The sequence below is a fragment of the Pseudophryne corroboree genome, chromosome 11 (assembly GCF_028390025.1).
Source record: "Pseudophryne corroboree isolate aPseCor3 chromosome 11, aPseCor3.hap2, whole genome shotgun sequence".
NCBI lineage: Eukaryota > Metazoa > Chordata > Amphibia > Anura > Myobatrachidae > Pseudophryne > Pseudophryne corroboree.
In genome coordinates this window covers 107,464,653-107,482,115 of record NC_086454.1, presented here as the reverse complement: position 1 = coordinate 107,482,115, position 17,463 = coordinate 107,464,653, and the positions used below count along the sequence as shown (strand labels likewise).

The 17,463-nt window shown below is 44.1% G+C and overlaps 1 protein-coding gene across 1 annotated transcript in view; it reads left to right on the top strand.

Moving 5' to 3' along the window:
* Positions 1–4,357: 4,357 nt before the first annotated feature.
* The window catches only part of TH (tyrosine hydroxylase), a 160,193-nt gene continuing 147,087 nt past the window's right edge, over positions 4,358–17,463 (top strand). Inside the window, exons 1-2 of the mRNA XM_063946119.1 lie at positions 4,358–4,454; positions 15,117–15,320. Coding sequence (XP_063802189.1) covers positions 4,365–4,454; positions 15,117–15,320 — 294 coding nt within the window. The 5' untranslated portion in view covers positions 4,358–4,364. The remainder of the gene's footprint in view (positions 4,455–15,116; positions 15,321–17,463) is intronic.

Sequence of the window (17,463 nt, the reverse complement as noted above, 5' to 3'; positions counted from 1 at the left end):
GCAAACGCCAACTCGTTCCTAGGCAGGCTACGCTTTGTATCACCGCTTTCCAGAATACGCACACAGCTGAAAACCTCTTACGGCAACCGAGGAAGATCATCGCAGAATGGCTTACCCCAATTGGACTCTCCTGGGGATTTGTGGCATCGAACAACGCCAGCAATATTGTGCGTGCATTACATCTGGGCAAATTCCAGCACGTCCCATGTTTTGCACATACCTTGAATTTGGTGGTGCAGAATTATTTAAAAAACGACAGGGGCGTGCAAGAAATGCTGTCGGTGGCCCGAAGAATTGCGGGCCACTTTCGGCATTCAGCCACCGCGTACAGAAGACTGGAGCACCACCAAACAATCCTGAACCTGCCCTGCCATCATCTGAAGCAAGAGGTGGTAATGAGGTGGAATTCAACCCTCTATATGCTTCAGAGGATGGAGGAGCAGCAAAAGGCCATTCAAGCCTATACATCTGGCCACGATATAGGCAAAGGAGGGGGAATGCACCTGACTCAAGCGCAGTGGAGAATGATTTCAACGTTGTGCAAGGTTCTGCAACCCTTTGAACTTGCCACACGTGAAGTCAGTTCAGACACTGCCAGCCTGAGTCAGGTCATTCCCCTCATCAGGCTTTTGCAGAAGAAGCTGGAGACATTGAAGGAGGAGCTAAAACAGAGCGATTCCGCTAGGCATGTGGGACTTGTGGATGGAGCCCTTCATTCGCTTAACCAGGATTCACGGGTGGTCAATCTGTTGAAATCAGAGCACTACATTTTGGCCACCGTGCTCGATCCTAGATTTAAAACCTACGTTGTATCTCTCTTTCCGGCAGACACAAGTCTGCAGAGGTTCAAAGACCTGCTGGTGAGAAAATTGTCAAGTCAAGCGGAACGTGACCCGTCAACATCTCCTCCTTCACATTCTCCCGCAACTGGGGGTGCGAGGAAAAGGCTACGAATTCCGAGCCCAACCGCTGGCGGTGATGCAGGGCAGTCTGGAGCGAGTGCTGACATCTGGTCCGGACTGAAGGACCTGCCAACGATTACTGACATGTCGTCTACTGTCACTGCATATGATTCTCTCACCATTGAAAGAATGGTGGAGGATTATATGAGTGACCGCATCCAAGTAGGCACGTCAAACAGTCCGTACGTATACTGGCAGGAAAAAGAGGCAATTTGGAGGCCCTTGCAGAAACTGGCTTTATTCTACCTAAGTTGCCCTCCCTCCAGTGTGTACTCCGAAAGAGTGTTTAGTGCCGCCGCTCACCTTGTCAGCAATCGGCGTACGAGGCTACTTCCAGAAAATGTGGAGAAGATGATGTTCATTAAAATGAATTATAATCAATTCCTCCGAGGAGACATTCACCAGCAGCAATTGCCTCCAGAAAGTACACGGGGACCTGAGATGGTGGATTCCAGTGGGGACGAATTAATAATCTGTGAGGAGGGGGATGTACACAGTGAAAGGGGTGATGAATCGGACGATGATGATGAGGTGGACATCTTGCCTCTGTAGAGCCAGTTTGTGCAAGGAGAGATTGATTGCTTCTTTTTTGGTGGGGGCCCAAACCAACCAGTCATTTCAGTCACAGTCGTGTGGCAGACCCTGTCGCTGAAATGATGGGTTCGTTAAAGTGTGCATGTCCTGTTTATACAACAGAAGGGTGGGTGGGAGGGCCCAAGGACAATTCCATCTTGCACCTCTTTTTTCTTTCATTTTTCTTTGCGTCATGTGCTGTTTGGGGAGTATTTTTTTGAAGGGCCATCCTGCGTGACACTGCAGTGCCACTCCTAGATGGGCCAGGTGTTTGTGTCGGCCACTTGGGTCGCTTAGCTTAGTCACACAGCTACCTCATTGCGCCTCTTTTTTTCTTTGCGTCATGTGCTGTTTGGGGAGTATTTTTTTGAAGGGCCATCCTGCGTGACACTGCAGTGCCACTCCTAGATGGGCCAGGTGTTTGTGTCGGCCACTTGGGTCGCTTATCTTAGTCACACAGCTACCTCATTGCGCCTCTTTTTTTCTTTGCGTCATGTGCTGTTTGGGGAGTATTTTTTCAAGTGCCATCCTGTCTGACACTGCAGTGCCACTCCTAGATGGGCCAGGTGTTTGTGTCGGCCACTTGGGTCGCTTAGCTTAGTCACACAGCGACCTCATTGCGCCTCTTTTTTTCTTTGCGTCATGTGCTGTTTGGGGAGTATTTTTTTGAAGGGCCATCCTGCGTGACACTGCAGTGCCACTCCTAGATGGGCCAGGTGTTTGTGTCGGCCACTTGGGTCGCTTATCTTAGTCACACAGCTACCTCATTGCGCCTCTTTTTTTCTTTGCGTCATGTGCTGTTTGGGGAGTATTTTTTTTCAAGTGCCATCCTGTCTGACACTGCAGTGCCACTCCTAGATGGGCCAGGTGTTTGTGTCGGCCACTTGGGTCGCTTAGCTTAGTCACACAGCTACCTCGGTGCAAATTTTAGGACTAAAAATAATATTGTGAGGTGTGAGGTGTTCAGAATAGACTGAAAATGAGTGGAAATTATGGTTATTGAGGTTAATAATACTTTGGGATCAAAATGACCCCCAAATTCTATGATTTAAGCTGTTTTTTAGGGTTTTTTGAAAAAAACACCCGAATCCAAAACACACCCGAATCCGACAAAAAATTTTCGGTGAGGTTTTGCCAAAACGCGTCCGAATCCAAAACACGGCCGCGTAACCGAACCCAAAACCAAAACACAAAACCCGAAAAATGTCCGGTGCACATCACGGTGGGGGAGCAGTTGGGAAACCATCTCTCACTGCTGCTCTCCTTAGCAGAAAAGCAGTAAACAGATGCTGTGCACATGCGCAAAGTGTGTATTCACCAGCAGAGAAGTTCTGGGGGCATGCCCCCATAGTGACTAAAACAGGAGGCATGGCTTGTGATTGTGGCATTCCCGTGAAGTTACACCCCTTTTTCCAGAATACCTTGGGCTGATATAGGGTCAGCTTGGCGGTACTGGTTGCCATGTAAGCTGCAGCAAGTCTGTGCTTGAGCAGAAGGTCCAACAAACTTTCTGGGGAATGGGAATGCAGTAAAGATCTTCTTACTGCTGCCAGCCAGTCCTTTTCTATAGCTGCATATTGATACAACTATAGTAGTTCTGTACAGAGTGTTACATACAGCAATGATAACAAGGTAATATAGCAATTACAAACCACAGATAAACAACAGAACGTGTAATCTGAGTTTTTATTTCTGAGTGGCCCCTGTGACAATGATTGTCACTGTCCTTTACTTCTATCACTTCACCTTTGTAATCCACATCAAATGCATTACCATTTTCCTACCAGGTGGAATAATTAATTTGCAATGCAATACCTTTTCAGTACCCCACTTCTTCACCTAAGCCCTTCACAACCCATTTATCCAATAGCAGAACAATTGGCAGATTTTGTACAACACCATTTACATAGTACATTCAGCCTGTCCCTGTATTGTCCCTTGACTGCAGAGCTAGCCCTCTGCAGTACAGAGAAGCTATGTTCTGCAGCAGTTGTGCCCTATCATTATGGGTTATTAAAAGTATTTTTGTGAATGAAAAGAGTCATGACGGCAAAAAGGACACTAAGCCAAAGCGGTGCTAATTACTGTGTTTGACAAACTCTAATTACTGAAAGAGACAGAAGAGGAGGGAGAGAGAGGAGGCACGGATGGGGAACAGAGATTAGGCAAAGAGATGAGGCTGCAATACGAAGAATGAATAAAAGACAATATTTGCTAAGGAAATAAGATAATAAAAATTTAAAAAAAGTACAATGCAGAGAGAGAAAAAGAACAGCGACATAAAAAGAATTCAATGTGTCCAGACAGACGAGCAGACGTGTTATTTGATAATGACAAGTATAATAAAAAGACAAGTAAAGCTTACACTTGTCACCTGGCTTCCTGCACTAGACAGATAGTCGTATTCATGACACACAAACTTCATATTATATTGGGTCTGTAGTGATTGTTGTCCCTGATATAACACATGAACACCCCAGAACATTGCTTTAATAATGCCTGATCTGTAATGCAAGGAGAAATAGTTTACTTTACTAGTTTACTCATTTGTAGCTTGTTGAGGAAGATTTATCTATGTAGAATATATGTCACATTTATTTATTTTATTCAGATGTTCTGCAGACATTTAACCATTGAACAGAGAGTGATGCTCTGCAGGTTGTACTGAATATGAGAGCGATGTACTAGAGGACCAGTGTCCAGCCTCCTCCCTCAGGCTGAGAGGTTGTGGTGGTGGTGGGGGGAGAAGTGACGTCAGACTTGCCCTATTAAAGCCTGAGCTGGTAGCAGTCTAGCAGGTGCACAGAACCTACTTCTAAAAGAGTAGCGATGCCAACACCAAACATCTCCGGATCTGCTGGGAAGAGCTTCAGAAGGGCTGTTTCTGAGCTTGATCCCAAGCAGGCTGAGGCTATCCTGGTAAGGGATCTTGTGCTCAATATATTTCTGTAAAGTTGTCTGGAAAAGTCTTTAGAACTGTTGCATTTTAGTATGTATACTGTACCTGTTTGATGTGCTTATATTTTTTGTGGTGTGCTTAGTTGTTATACTTTTTGTTGTGTGTTTAGACTTTCTACCTGTTGTTATGTGTTTAATTTTATATAACTGTTGTAGTGTTTTAAGTCTTTCTACTTCTTGTGATGTATTTAGTCTTTATACCTACTGTATGTTATGTGTTTAGTATTTATACCTGTTGTGGTGTGTTTAGTATTTATACCTGTTGTGGTGTGTTTATACCTGTTGTGGTGTGTTTAATCTGTATACCTCTGTGGTGTGTTTATTCTGTATACCTGTTGTGGTGTGTTTAGTCTGTATACCTGTTGTGGTGTGTTTAATCTTTATACCTATGTGGTGTGTTTAGTCTGTATACCTGTTGTGGTGTGTTTAATCTTTATACCTATATGGTGTGTTTAGTCTGTATACCTGATGTGGTGTGTTTTGTCTTTATACCTGTTGTGGACGGTGTGTTTAAACTTTATACCTAGGTGGTATGTTTAGCCTTGATACCTGTTGTGGTGTGTTTAGCCTTTATATACCTGTTTTGGTGTGTTTAGCCTTTATACCTGTTGTGGTGTGTTTAATCTGTATACCTATGTGGTGTGTTTAACCTTTATTCCTGTTGTGGTGTGTTTAATCCTTATAACTGTTGTGGTGTGTTTAATCGTTATACCTATCGAGCCTGTTTTCTCATCTTGCTTTATACAGCTTCAGTTGTGTGTTGTCATCCTACGTGAATTCAAGAGCTTTAGTGACACTATGGAAATAATAGCTGTACCTTCAGTGTCATTGCTTTCTAACAATATATACTAGTCACTAACAAACCAATCCGGGAATACAAATTGCCTTATACTAATAGCATTCAATGAAAATAGTCCTCATCTGTTTATTGCAACATATTTTTGACATACACATTTGCAGAGTAGAGGGATGGAAACTATTCAGTTACTAGCCATGTGCACAACAAGGACACTACCTGTAATGACATACAATATGTTTCGAGACAGAAAATCATATATATATATATATATATATATATATTCTGATAAGCACCTGATAATTTTATACATATACTAGCTGTTCTACCCGTTCTTCACACAGGAGTTTCTGATTTTCACAGTTGTAAATATAAATGTGTTAACAATTTTGTAAATCTATAGCGATGTAAATTTGAGACGTCTTAATGTAAGTAAATATTAATCCATGGTGCTTGGCGTTACCTGAGGAACACCTGTAGCAGATACAGTAAAAAGTGACAGGACCATTTTTGTAGTTTATTAAATTCTACACACTGGAGGGGCAATCCAAATTTGGACCGGATAGTCCATTTTGGCGTTATCGTTCACGCAACTTAAGCCATGCATCGTGATTACGTCATCATGTCAACCCCCTTTTCATCCCCTTAGGGGAAATTTATTAAAATTCTAATTTCATAGTTTTCTAATTTCCCACCTGCAGAATACCTATGTTAAATTTTATCTTCCTAACATATCGGGAAGTAAGAGAATTTTTAGTGATGAGTCAGTCAGAGTGAGTGAGTGAGTGAGTGAGTGAGTGAGTGAGTGAGTGAGTGAGAGAGTGAGGGCTTTCGCATTTATATATATAGATTGGAAAATGTTACTAATAGCACATTTACATAAGGCACTTACAGTAGTTTAGGTCCCAACGGTCTTTATTGTAATACAGTGCTTAAATAGTCCACAATATTAAGACGCTTCTGTAATGAAATGGTACATGAACGGGTTACGGATTACTGTAATAAGATACATATGTTTACCAGATTATTTTATTAACACAATAATAAATTCCATTTTCTTGGTGCGGCATATTTTTATATAGAGATCAAAGACTTTTTTTTTTTAGCAGTGTCAAGGTTTCATTTTTATAGTTTGAATTTGCTTTAAATGTACAAGACTTTTTAGATAAATAACACAACGAGCCAAACAGAAGTGATCTTTCTAAAGAGGCAAATAGGTATACATCTCATAACACAATTACACTGCTAATAATAAATTAAACATCTATTTAGTTTAATCTAACAGTTCTTGAAAGACCGAAAATTGTGTGTTTCCACTGTCCTCACATAGCATCCAATAAATCTTTGATGATTTGCTGAAAGGTCATCCAATTCAGCTATGGGAATTCACATGTTATATACAGTACACTGACATATATTTAGAGAACTACTGTAGAATTAAATATCTTTAATAAGAATTGCATGTACCTCAGGTAAGAAAAACAGTGTACCAGTTATATTTACAGGACACACATTTGTAAATCTTGTCTGAAGAAGAAGAAAGGTGCTTTGTGTATCAAAAGCATGCCATTTTTAAACTAGTTAGCCAAGAATCTTCCATCTGTCCTACTGGCTAACACAAATGCGCAGTCCGAAATGACCAAGTATCTCATACATCTTATGTTCCTGCTGAGCGTCACAGCAATCAGGCGAGCCTCTAACCAGTGACGTGCGGTGAGGTGAGGCAGGTGAGGCAGAGCCTTTCCTATCATACTAACGTATACACCAGAGTTTTGACTACATACAGTATATGAAAATACAACTAGGGCTAGGGAGCACAATATGCACTTGGGTCAGAAATTGGTTAGATAATAGGGAGCAGCGCTTTGTGGTAAATGGAACCCGGACCACTGTTGTTCAACATTTTCTTTAACGATCTAGCAGTAGATCTAGAGAGCATAGTGTAAATTTTTGCGACAATACCAAATTGTGTAAGGTTATAAATACGGAGGGAGATGCTGAGCCTCTTCAGAACGACTTAGTTAAACTGGAAGCATGGGCAGCAAAATGGAGAATGAGCTTCAATACAGACAAGTGTAAGGTAATGCACTTTGGTAGCAAGAACAAAAATAACACCTACATACTAAATGGGGTAAAATTAGGGGATTCTGTACTGGAAAAATACTTAGGTGCTCACATAGATAGCAAACTAAGCAGCAGTACCCAAAGTAGGATTGCAGCAAAGAAGGCTAACAAGGTATTAGCATATATAATGCGGGGAATTGACGAAAGGGACGAGAGTGTTATACTCCCATTATATAAGTCCCTAGTGAGGCCACATCTTGAATACTGTGCACAATTTTGGGCACCATACTACAAAAATGATATCCTGGAACTAGAAAAGGTTCAGAGGCGGGTGACCAAACTAATTAAGGGGATGGAGACTCTGGAATACGAGGAAAGGCTTGCGAGGCTAGGCATGTTTACACTGGAAAAGAGGAGACTAAGAGGGGACATGATCAACATTTACAAATACATAAGGGGACAATACACAGAGCTTTTGGGGGATCTGTTTTTGGTAAGATCAACACAGAGGACACGTGGACACCTGTTTAGGTTAGAGGAGAGGAGATTTCGCACACAGAGACGTAAAAGTTTCTTCACAGTAAGGACAATACGTGTTTGGAATTCCCTGCCTGAGAGAGTAGTAATGGTGGACTAGGCCAACACTTTTAAGAATGGGCTAGATAAGTACCTAATGGATAAGAATATACAGGGTTATGGTGCGTCATCACAAACTATAGTTATAAAAAAAAAGGAATAAACACAACGGCTGACATTAATAACAGACAAAATTAGTCCTTAAAATAATACAGCGTAGGAGACCACAAATAGGTTGAACTTGATGGACAAATTGTCTTTTTTTCCACCTCAGAATCTATGTAACTATTACAAATATTGTCTTTGCATTATTCTAATCATTTTTACTAAATCTGGCTTTGATACTAGCTAGTGCCTCCTCTGCAATTAACTCAACGCACGTCCCTGCCTCTAACCATTCTGAGGCAACAACTGAAATGGCCTTTTGAGAAATAAGTCAAGTATTTGCATTATTGCAATATACATTACTGGACACAAATGATGTCACTATTTTATTATTATGTCTAACGTCAAGATAGCAATGACTAGAGAGTTCCATACATCTGCAAATTATTGCCTCAATTCCCCATTCTGGGGAAGATTCATCGATTCGGACCAAAGAATGACCTGGATCGACAGTCAGGGATTTTTAATATGCTGTATTTAGGCTCCCCATACATCAGCAATCACAAAAAAACAATCTGCAAATACTGAGATTTTTTTTACCAGATTTAAAGATTCCCCAGTCCACCAATCTGCACCCATACATTACAGATATTTTTCAGAGATTTGCAGGTCATTTTCAGCAAATACAGATCTGCCAATCTTGAAAGGCTCATCGGTCTGCAAATCTGCTAATTGTTACCATACACTAGCAACCTCCAGCCCCAATTGATCTGTGAAATCCAACGTGTTAGACAACCTTATTTAACAATCCCAATTGATATTTGCTCTGAATCCGCGGTCTGTGAACCCCATACATTGCAGATTTATTTGCACAATCATCTGCAAACCGGCAAATTGCACCAATCAATTGCTGATGTATGGAGTCCTTTTCCCTGACGGATTGTCAGTCATCTAGTGTATGTCTGGCAGATCAAATAGGCATTTGGGAATCCGGGAATTGTACGCTAATGTGTGACCCACATAATTCTGACATGTACATGTAAGTGATGTTTTTAAACTTGCTGCTCTCTATACCTACTGTCTGAGATGACTATTTTTATCTGTCTTATTTTACACAATGGCAGGAATCCCCACATCATATTATTATATACTGCTCAGTGATACAAAAGGATTGCTGTGATGCCTACTTCTAATATCCTCTCCATGTTTAGGCAACACCCATTTCCTTATTCACCTCTACCAGTGGTGTGGGGGGGTCATAGTCTCTTCACCTCTACCAGTTGTGTGTGGGGGTCATAGTCTCTGCACCTCTACCAGTGGTGTTTGGGGGTCATAGTCTCTTCACCTCTACCAGTGGTGTGTGGGGGTCATAGTCTCTTCCCCTCTACCAGTGGTGTGTGGGTATCATAGTCTGTTCACCTCTACCAGTTGTGTGTTGGGATCATAGTCTCTTCACCTCTACCAGTGGTGTGTGGGGGTCATAGTCTCTTCCCCTCTACCAGTGGTGTGTGGGAGTCATAGTCTCTTCCCCTCTACCAGTGGTGTGTGGGGGTCAAAGTCTCTTCCCCTCTACCAGTGGTGTGTGGGGATCATAGTCTCTTCCCCTCTACCAGTGGTGTGTGGGGGTCATAGTCTCTTCCAGTGGTGTGTGGGGGTCATAGTCTCTTCCCCTCTACCAGTGGTGTGTGGGGATCATAGTCTCTTCCCCTCTACCAGTAGTGTGTGGGGGTCATAGTCTCTCCCAGTGGTGTGTGGGGGTCATAGTCTCTTCCCCTCTACCAGTGGTGTGTGGGGGTCATAGTCTCTTCCCCTCTACCAGTGGTGTGTGGGGGTCAAAGTCTCTTCCCCTCTACCAGTGGTGTGTGGGGGTCATAGTCTCTTCCAGTGGTGTGTGGGGGTCATAGTCTCTTCCCCTCTAACAGTGGTGTGTGGGGGTCATAGTCTCTTCCCCTCTACCAGTGGTGTGTGGGGGTCATATTCTCTTCCCCTCTACCAGTGGTGTGTGGGGTCATACAGTATTAAGGTATTTTCCAATGATCAACAGTTTTCTACTTTAAGTTCTAATATTGGTATATTTACACACATATTACAAATATATTTTAGTAGGAGTTCTTCCTAAAATAAGAAAACAACCTTTAAACAGTTTTACCTTCATGCATATTAGGTTTGGGCTGAACAAACTTCAAGTCAAGTTTAGCACCCCAGGCAGTCTTAAACATATGTTTTTTTCTTTTACAACTTACAAAGCTAATGTACTTTATTATCAGCCATTGCAGACTACAGAAGGCAGACAGGTATATTCTTCAAGTCTGCTATGCATAGTCCCTAGATTTATCTCATAGTTGCCCACTCTTCTGCAATGTCTGAGAGACTCATCAGATTAGAGTGCCACCTTCCAAGATGACAGGTAATTATCCTGCAAGCATGATTGCATGCCAGAAAGATGGTAGGGGATGTGACCAGTGAGCAGTCACGGGCGTGATTCTGTATTTGTCATTATCATCTGTTTTGACCCATACGCATGATAGTAAGAAGGGCACCAATCACCTGCACCCCATCTTTTAATACCTCACTTCCACATCTCACAGAAGTGAGAAATGGAAAGTAGGCATAAAAAGGAGTCATTATTAGCTGTTTAGAGATGGAAATGTATATTTAATACTATTTCAGCGTCTAGAAATCCAATATAGTGGAGGACATACTTAAAAGATAAATAATGGTTCTAAAAGAAAGCATATTATATTAGGCGCATAAGAAATGTGTGTACTGATAAGCCCCTTCTCTATACATGTTTCACCATGACTGTCCTGGCCTACTAACACCCCTTCTCCATCTTCATAATTCCCATATAAATGTTTTCTTCATAATTACCCCTATCCTGTCCCCCTTATCAATATCCTCCTCATCACATCACTGCCTGAGCCGTGTCTGGGAGCATGGGGCCTGAGCCGTGTCTGGGAGAATGGGGCCTGAGCCGTGTCTGGGAGAATGGGGCCTGAGCCGTGTCTGGGAGAATGGGGCCTGAGCCGTGTCTGGGAGAATGGGGCCTGAGCCGTGTATGGGAGAATGGGGCCTGAGCCGTGTATGGGAGAATGGGGCCTGAGCCGTGTATGGGAGAATGGGGTCTGAGCCGTGTATGGGAGCATGGGGCCTGAGCTGTGTATGGGAGAATAAGGCCTGAGCCGTGTATGGGAGAATGGGGCCTGAGCCGTGTATGGGAGAATGGGGCCTGAGCCGTGTATGGGAGCATGGGGCCTGAGCTGTGTATGGGAGAATGGGGCCTGAGCCGTGTATGGGAGAATGGGGCCTGAGCCATGTATGGGAGAATGGGGCCTGAGCTGGCCTCGGTCTTGTACAAAGATACCTCTTAGTGCAGACTTTCATTCTTTCACTGTTATTCTTTATATGTGCACTTAACATACAGTAATATATCAGTATTTCCAACCCCCCCCTAGTTTATATTTTCCAGACCACCTACAGTAATATGCCTTTCACACTGAGCTGAGAACCTGTGTTATTGCCGGGGCAAGCCGATGCGACCTGGGTTCTGGCTCGATGTGAAAACGACGAACCAGTCGTGCATCCAGGTTTCGTCCAGGGTCCGCAACCAGGGTTATTCCTGGGTCCGACCCAGGTCAGCTGCAGTGTGAAAGGCATACACGACCTGGGCCATCCCTTAAAGGCTGCTGATTGGCAGGCTCAGGAGCGCTTGTAGATGACAAAATCCCCAAGTGTCCTGTGTGAATGACGATGATCTGGTACCATCCGGCTGTGTGAAAGGGGTAAGTACTATATATCTGAAGCCCCAGCTCCGATCCATATTCAGTATCACCTGTGTATCATCAACTGTCACATTTTAAAGATCCACAATTGACCTGGAAAACATTAACTATTTGGTGTCCTGAGGACCGAATTTGAGAATTACAGTGTTATATCAACGTAAAAAAATAGAACATTATTATTTCTATGAGTTAATTCCCCCATACATACAGTACTGTAGAATGTTATTTACTGTAGTGCGGTACTCTGACCTGAAGTCACACAATAATCGGCAGCAGTGGCGTAAGTTCGTCACAGTTGCCCGGAGGCAAGATAAATATTGGTGCCCCTCTATTTCCTATATTAATATAAGTGTGTGTGTGTGTGTGTGTGTGTGTGTGTGTGTGTGTGTGTGAATGATATACTGTATTTATACATTTAATTGTCTTTTATTTTAAATCACACATTTTCTTAGCAGTCATACCCAGAATTAGAATCCATGACCTGTTACACTAACAGCAGACACTTTACTGATGGAGCTATTTGCTCCTGTAGAGGAAGCATGAGAATTCTAACTATATGAAGTTATGTGCAATTGTCAGAGAAGTATCTTCATATAGTTAAAATTCTCATATTTCCTATACAGGAGCAAATAACTTCACCAGTAAGGTGGCTGCTTCCAGTGTAATAGGTTGTGGTTTCTAATCCTGGCTGTGATACTTGTAAAATGTGTATATTCAGTATAATAAATAGGGTGTGATTTGTAAGGTGCAGGGACCAGTGAGGAAGTCAGCCACTGAAAAGACAGCGACAGCTATCAGTTAACTTAATTCAATGGTGACACAGAATGGGAGGAGAGGTGCCCCCCTCCTGAGCAGGAGCCCGGCGGCAGATGACTCCGTTGCCTCCCAGAGTTCTGCCTCTGATCGGCAGGCCATACAGGATTTCTACATTCGAAAAATTGTGTCAGTTTGGGCTACACCCTGATCATCACAAATAAATTACCTATGTATCCATGCTATGCATTCCCCAGATGCCTTACCCTGTTTGTCTCCAAAAGCACCCATAACCCCCCCCCCCCACCTAAAAAAAATAACAAATATTATTATTATTAATTTTTTTTGCTGCATTTTGCGAGCCGAGTATTATTAATGGCTGTCTAGTGTCCCCTGCAGCCTGCTGTCTTCCTGGTGGCACTTGTAAGTGCTTAATAAAAGTTTACTTTATTTTAATTATAGTACATATACACTTGTATGTACATACATATAAACACACACATGCATGTTTAATATGCTATGTGTATATATATATATATATATATATATATGTGTGTGTATATAGGTGTATATACGGCATATATATATGTAGATATGTATATGTGTGTGTGTATATATATATATATATATATATATATATATATATACCATTGGTTTTATAATGGCACTCACTGTCAAAAGACAACTACCGGGGTGCCCTCCTCCACTGCTAATATACCAAAGACGGCTCTCTGGGGTGGATTGCGACTCCTCTCCCCTCAGCTTGAAGAACCAGGCGGCACTCCTCGGGTTTGTTCAGCCATGAAAGGCGTGTATTAAATCACATCAAAGTAAATCAACAGTGACAGGCATAGTGAAACACCAACGTTTCAACGCCTCACAGGCGTTTTTTTCAAGGTGCTATGTTCTGACTCATTTTTTTTTCTTTTCTCTTTCTTCTTTTTCTTTCCTTTTTCCCTCTTGTTTTTTCGCTCTTTGTTCCTTTTCCTTTCGTTCCCCATCTTCTCCTTATGTCGTGGCATCCTACAGTGTTTACCGCTCAGGTTTCGCTGTTCCTATCTGGGTCTTCCATCTCCCTTTCCCTTCTTTCTTTTTTCCTCTTCTCTTCCCTTCCTCTCTTCTGTCCTAGTCCTTCTGTTTTCTGGTTTCCTTCTTGAATTTCCTTCCCTCCCCATGGCCCTTTCTTCCTCTTCTCCTTTTCCTGGCTTTTTTCCTAAGCAGTACTGAGTATAGCCCCCTAGTTAATGTAGGGACCATATATATAGGTTCAGTCACCCCCGGGTAGGGGGGCTACACAGCCTTGTATGTATTGTGATTGCCCTGCTTCAGTGGCCCTATGTACATTACATAATATACTATACGTTTAAGCCACCATGCTATAGTCTGCATAAAGTGGGATTATAATGCATAGCAGTCAGGCCGAGTACCTGTGTGGTACTTCAGTATGCCTAAATTAAATTAGCGTAGGACATCTAACAGTATGTGTATCATCCAGTAGTGTAACCACTCTGGCTGCGCTTCCCAGCTATGTTTTTATCAGTAATGTTTTTATATTAGTATTGTGTCTCAGTCACTTGATCTCTGTATTGCACCTGATGTCATTGTCCACGGAGCTTAACAGCTCCCAATATTCACTCTATTTGTAAGTTTATTTTCATGTCACTTAACCCATCTTCCGCCTTCTGTGCCCTTAGCAACGGAGTCCCTGGCAACGGAAGGCTGGCGGCAGCGGGCGAATGGGAGAGGATGCAGCGCGTGACGTCGTCACGCATACCGCACCCCCCAGAAACACCGCAGCCCGCGGCTCCCGGCTCCAGGAAGACACCAGTGGGGAGGAGAGGGTGGTCTTATCTACACACTTTAAAAGGTAAGACTTGCTTATGTGAGGTTTGGTTGTTGTCTTTCACCGTTTTTCACAGCATAGCACCTTGAAAAAAACGCCTGTGAGGCGTTGAAACGTTGGTGTTTCACTATGCCTGTCACTGTTGATTTACTTTGATGTGATTTAATACACGCCTTTCATGGCTGAACAAACCCGAGGAGTGCCGCCTGGTTCTTCAAGCTGAGGGGAGAGGAGTCGCAATCCACCCCAGAGAGCCGTCTTTGGTATATATATATATATATATATATATATACACACACACACACACACACACAGACACACTAGTTTTATGGACCCAGCATATACTGGGTCACCTCAGTCCCCACCCCCGTGCTTGGCTCCACCCAGTTCTGGAAACCCCCCCATGCAAATCCTGCGTTTGCCCCTGCCTGGGTTAGCAGCCCAGCGATCAGGTCTGAATCACCCCCAATAGCTCTACTCTTCCTCTCAGTGGCTGGACATGGTAGAACCAAACCACTGTCCAATAGTTTGGAGGCTGATAACAGAAACTGCAAACAATGTGTTTTGCGAAATCCAACATTGTAGGCGAGAAAAATTGCATATTTGTTAGAAGTGCTCCTGGCACGCAAAGCACCACACTGTAGTGAGTCTCCCCCAATAACTCTCTGAGCTGATCTCACCATCTGTGACTTTTACCTTTACAGTCTCCTCGCTTCTTGGGCAGAAGGCAGAGTTTAATAGAAGATGCCCGGAAGGAACGGGAAGCAGCGGCGGCAGCAGCAGAGGCTGCAGAGTGTACTGAGTCTCTGGTATTTGAGGAGAAGGATGGGAAGGCCATTGTCAACCTGGTCTTCTCCCTCAAGGGAAACAAACCTTCCTCCTTATCCCGCACTCTGAAAGTGTTTGAGGTAAGAAGCAGAGAGTAACACTTAGTTATCTGCATTGGGTGTAGCAGTGATGCAAATAAAACTATGTGTAAACACAAGGTATTGAACACAATGTGGGTTGCATGTGGTATACAGTATTTGATGAAAAGGGCTTACCTATAGTTTGTATTATCCCGGATAAAGGGGGGAATGTAATAGGGTGTGAGAATCAGAAAGTGAGAGATTTTGGGAGATTTCTCCTGTTTTTTTTGTTTGTTTTTTATATGGCAATCATTTACATGGCAAAATCAACCTGGTTCAACCTTGCCACTTTAAAAAAACAGGAGAAATCTCCCAAAATCTCTCACTTTCTGATTCTCACACCCTATTACATTCCCCCAATTATCTCCAAACCACAGCACATGCTACCAGTCTTTGCTTTGCCTGTATTAGAGTAACCATATTATCCCTTTTACCTGGGATGCTCATGGATTACACAGGTTCTGTGGCTGATTAAAACCAGCTGAAATGTAGGCTTGACGTCAGCCAGCTACAGAACCTGTGTAATCCATGAGCGTCCCAGGTAAAAGGGATAATATGGTCAATCTACCTATATCTGTTTTACCCTGTAAATATTGGGTCTGTTTTGCATTTACTGCAGTGGCGGATCCAGGAGTGGTGGGGTGGGGGACAGCCTCTGCCAGCAATCTATATACTGTACAAGTATCTGACAACAGTGACACAGACAGAAGATCCTGCCTGGCAGCTCTGCTTGTATTTTAAGCACATTGTAGTGACCGCTGCTTCTCTAGTATAGACATGTAGCATAGGTGGCAGTAGCACGTTGCTTGCTAGATGGCACTGGCCAGAGTACAGGGAGGGGGTGGGGTTATGTAAAATAGACCACCACTATCGCCCTTCTCCACACCGTTATCCCTGCAGTGGCGTAACTACTGCCCCCGCAGTCCTCGCGGTGGCTTGGGGGCGAGGGGCTGCGGGGGCGCCACTGACTTAGCACAGATTGACATGCAGACGAGCGTCCGCATGTCAATCTGCGGTCTCCTTCCCTCCGCTGCTGTGTTGGAGGGACAATGAGGGCACAGCGCGTGCCTCTCCCGTGTCCCTCCTGGCTCTCCGGCCGGTCTAATAAAGGAAGTGCCGTTCGTGAGCTCTGATTGGCTCACGAACCGGCACTTCCTTTATTAGACCGGCCGGAGAGCCAGGAGGGACACGGGAGAGGCGCGCGCTATGCGCTCCGTGTCCCTCCAACACAAAGGAGGAGGGAGGGGGTGGGGGGGGGGGGGAGCAGGCACTGAGGAGGGCATTTGTGGCACTGTGGGGGAATATCTGGCACTGGAGGGATATACCTGGCACTGTAGGGGGAATATCTGGCACTGTGGGGGAATATGAGGGGGCATATGTGGCACTGTGGGGGAATATCTGGCACTGGGGGCATATACCTGGCACTGTGGGGGAATATCTGGCACTGGGGGGAGCAGGCACTGAGGGGGCATATGTGGCACTGTGGGGGAATATGTGGCACTGGGGCATATACCTGGCACTGTGGGGGAATATCTGACACTGGGGGGAGCAGGCACTGAGGGGGCATATGTGGCACTGTGGGGGAATATCTGGCACTGGGGGCATATACCTGGCACTGTGGGGGAATATCTGGCACTGAGGGGAGCAGGCACTGAGGGGGCATATGTGGCACTGTGGGGGAATATCTGGCACTGGGGGCATATGTGGCACTGGGGGGTATATTTGGCACTGGGGGCATGTACCTGGCACTGTGGGGGAATATCTGGGACTGGGGGCATATACCTGGCACTGTGGGGGAATATCTGGCACTGGGGGCATATGTGGCACTGGGGGGGGGGGTATATTTGGCACTGGGGACATGTACCTGGCACTGTGGGGGAATATATGGCACTGGGGGCATATGTGGCACTGGGAGCACGGCCCTAGCAACAAGCACTACCCACTAGCAACGAGCATGACACCCAGTGCATGAAACCCCTGGCAACGAGCATGACACCCTGAGCATGAAAATCCCTGGCACCGTGCATGGAACCAAGAGCATGAAACCCCTGGCAATGAGCAGGTAATTTAAAAGTAATCAGAAGACTTACTGTAGAACTTAATGTGTAATGGGCATTACGGTGTGTGGCATAATGTATCACGG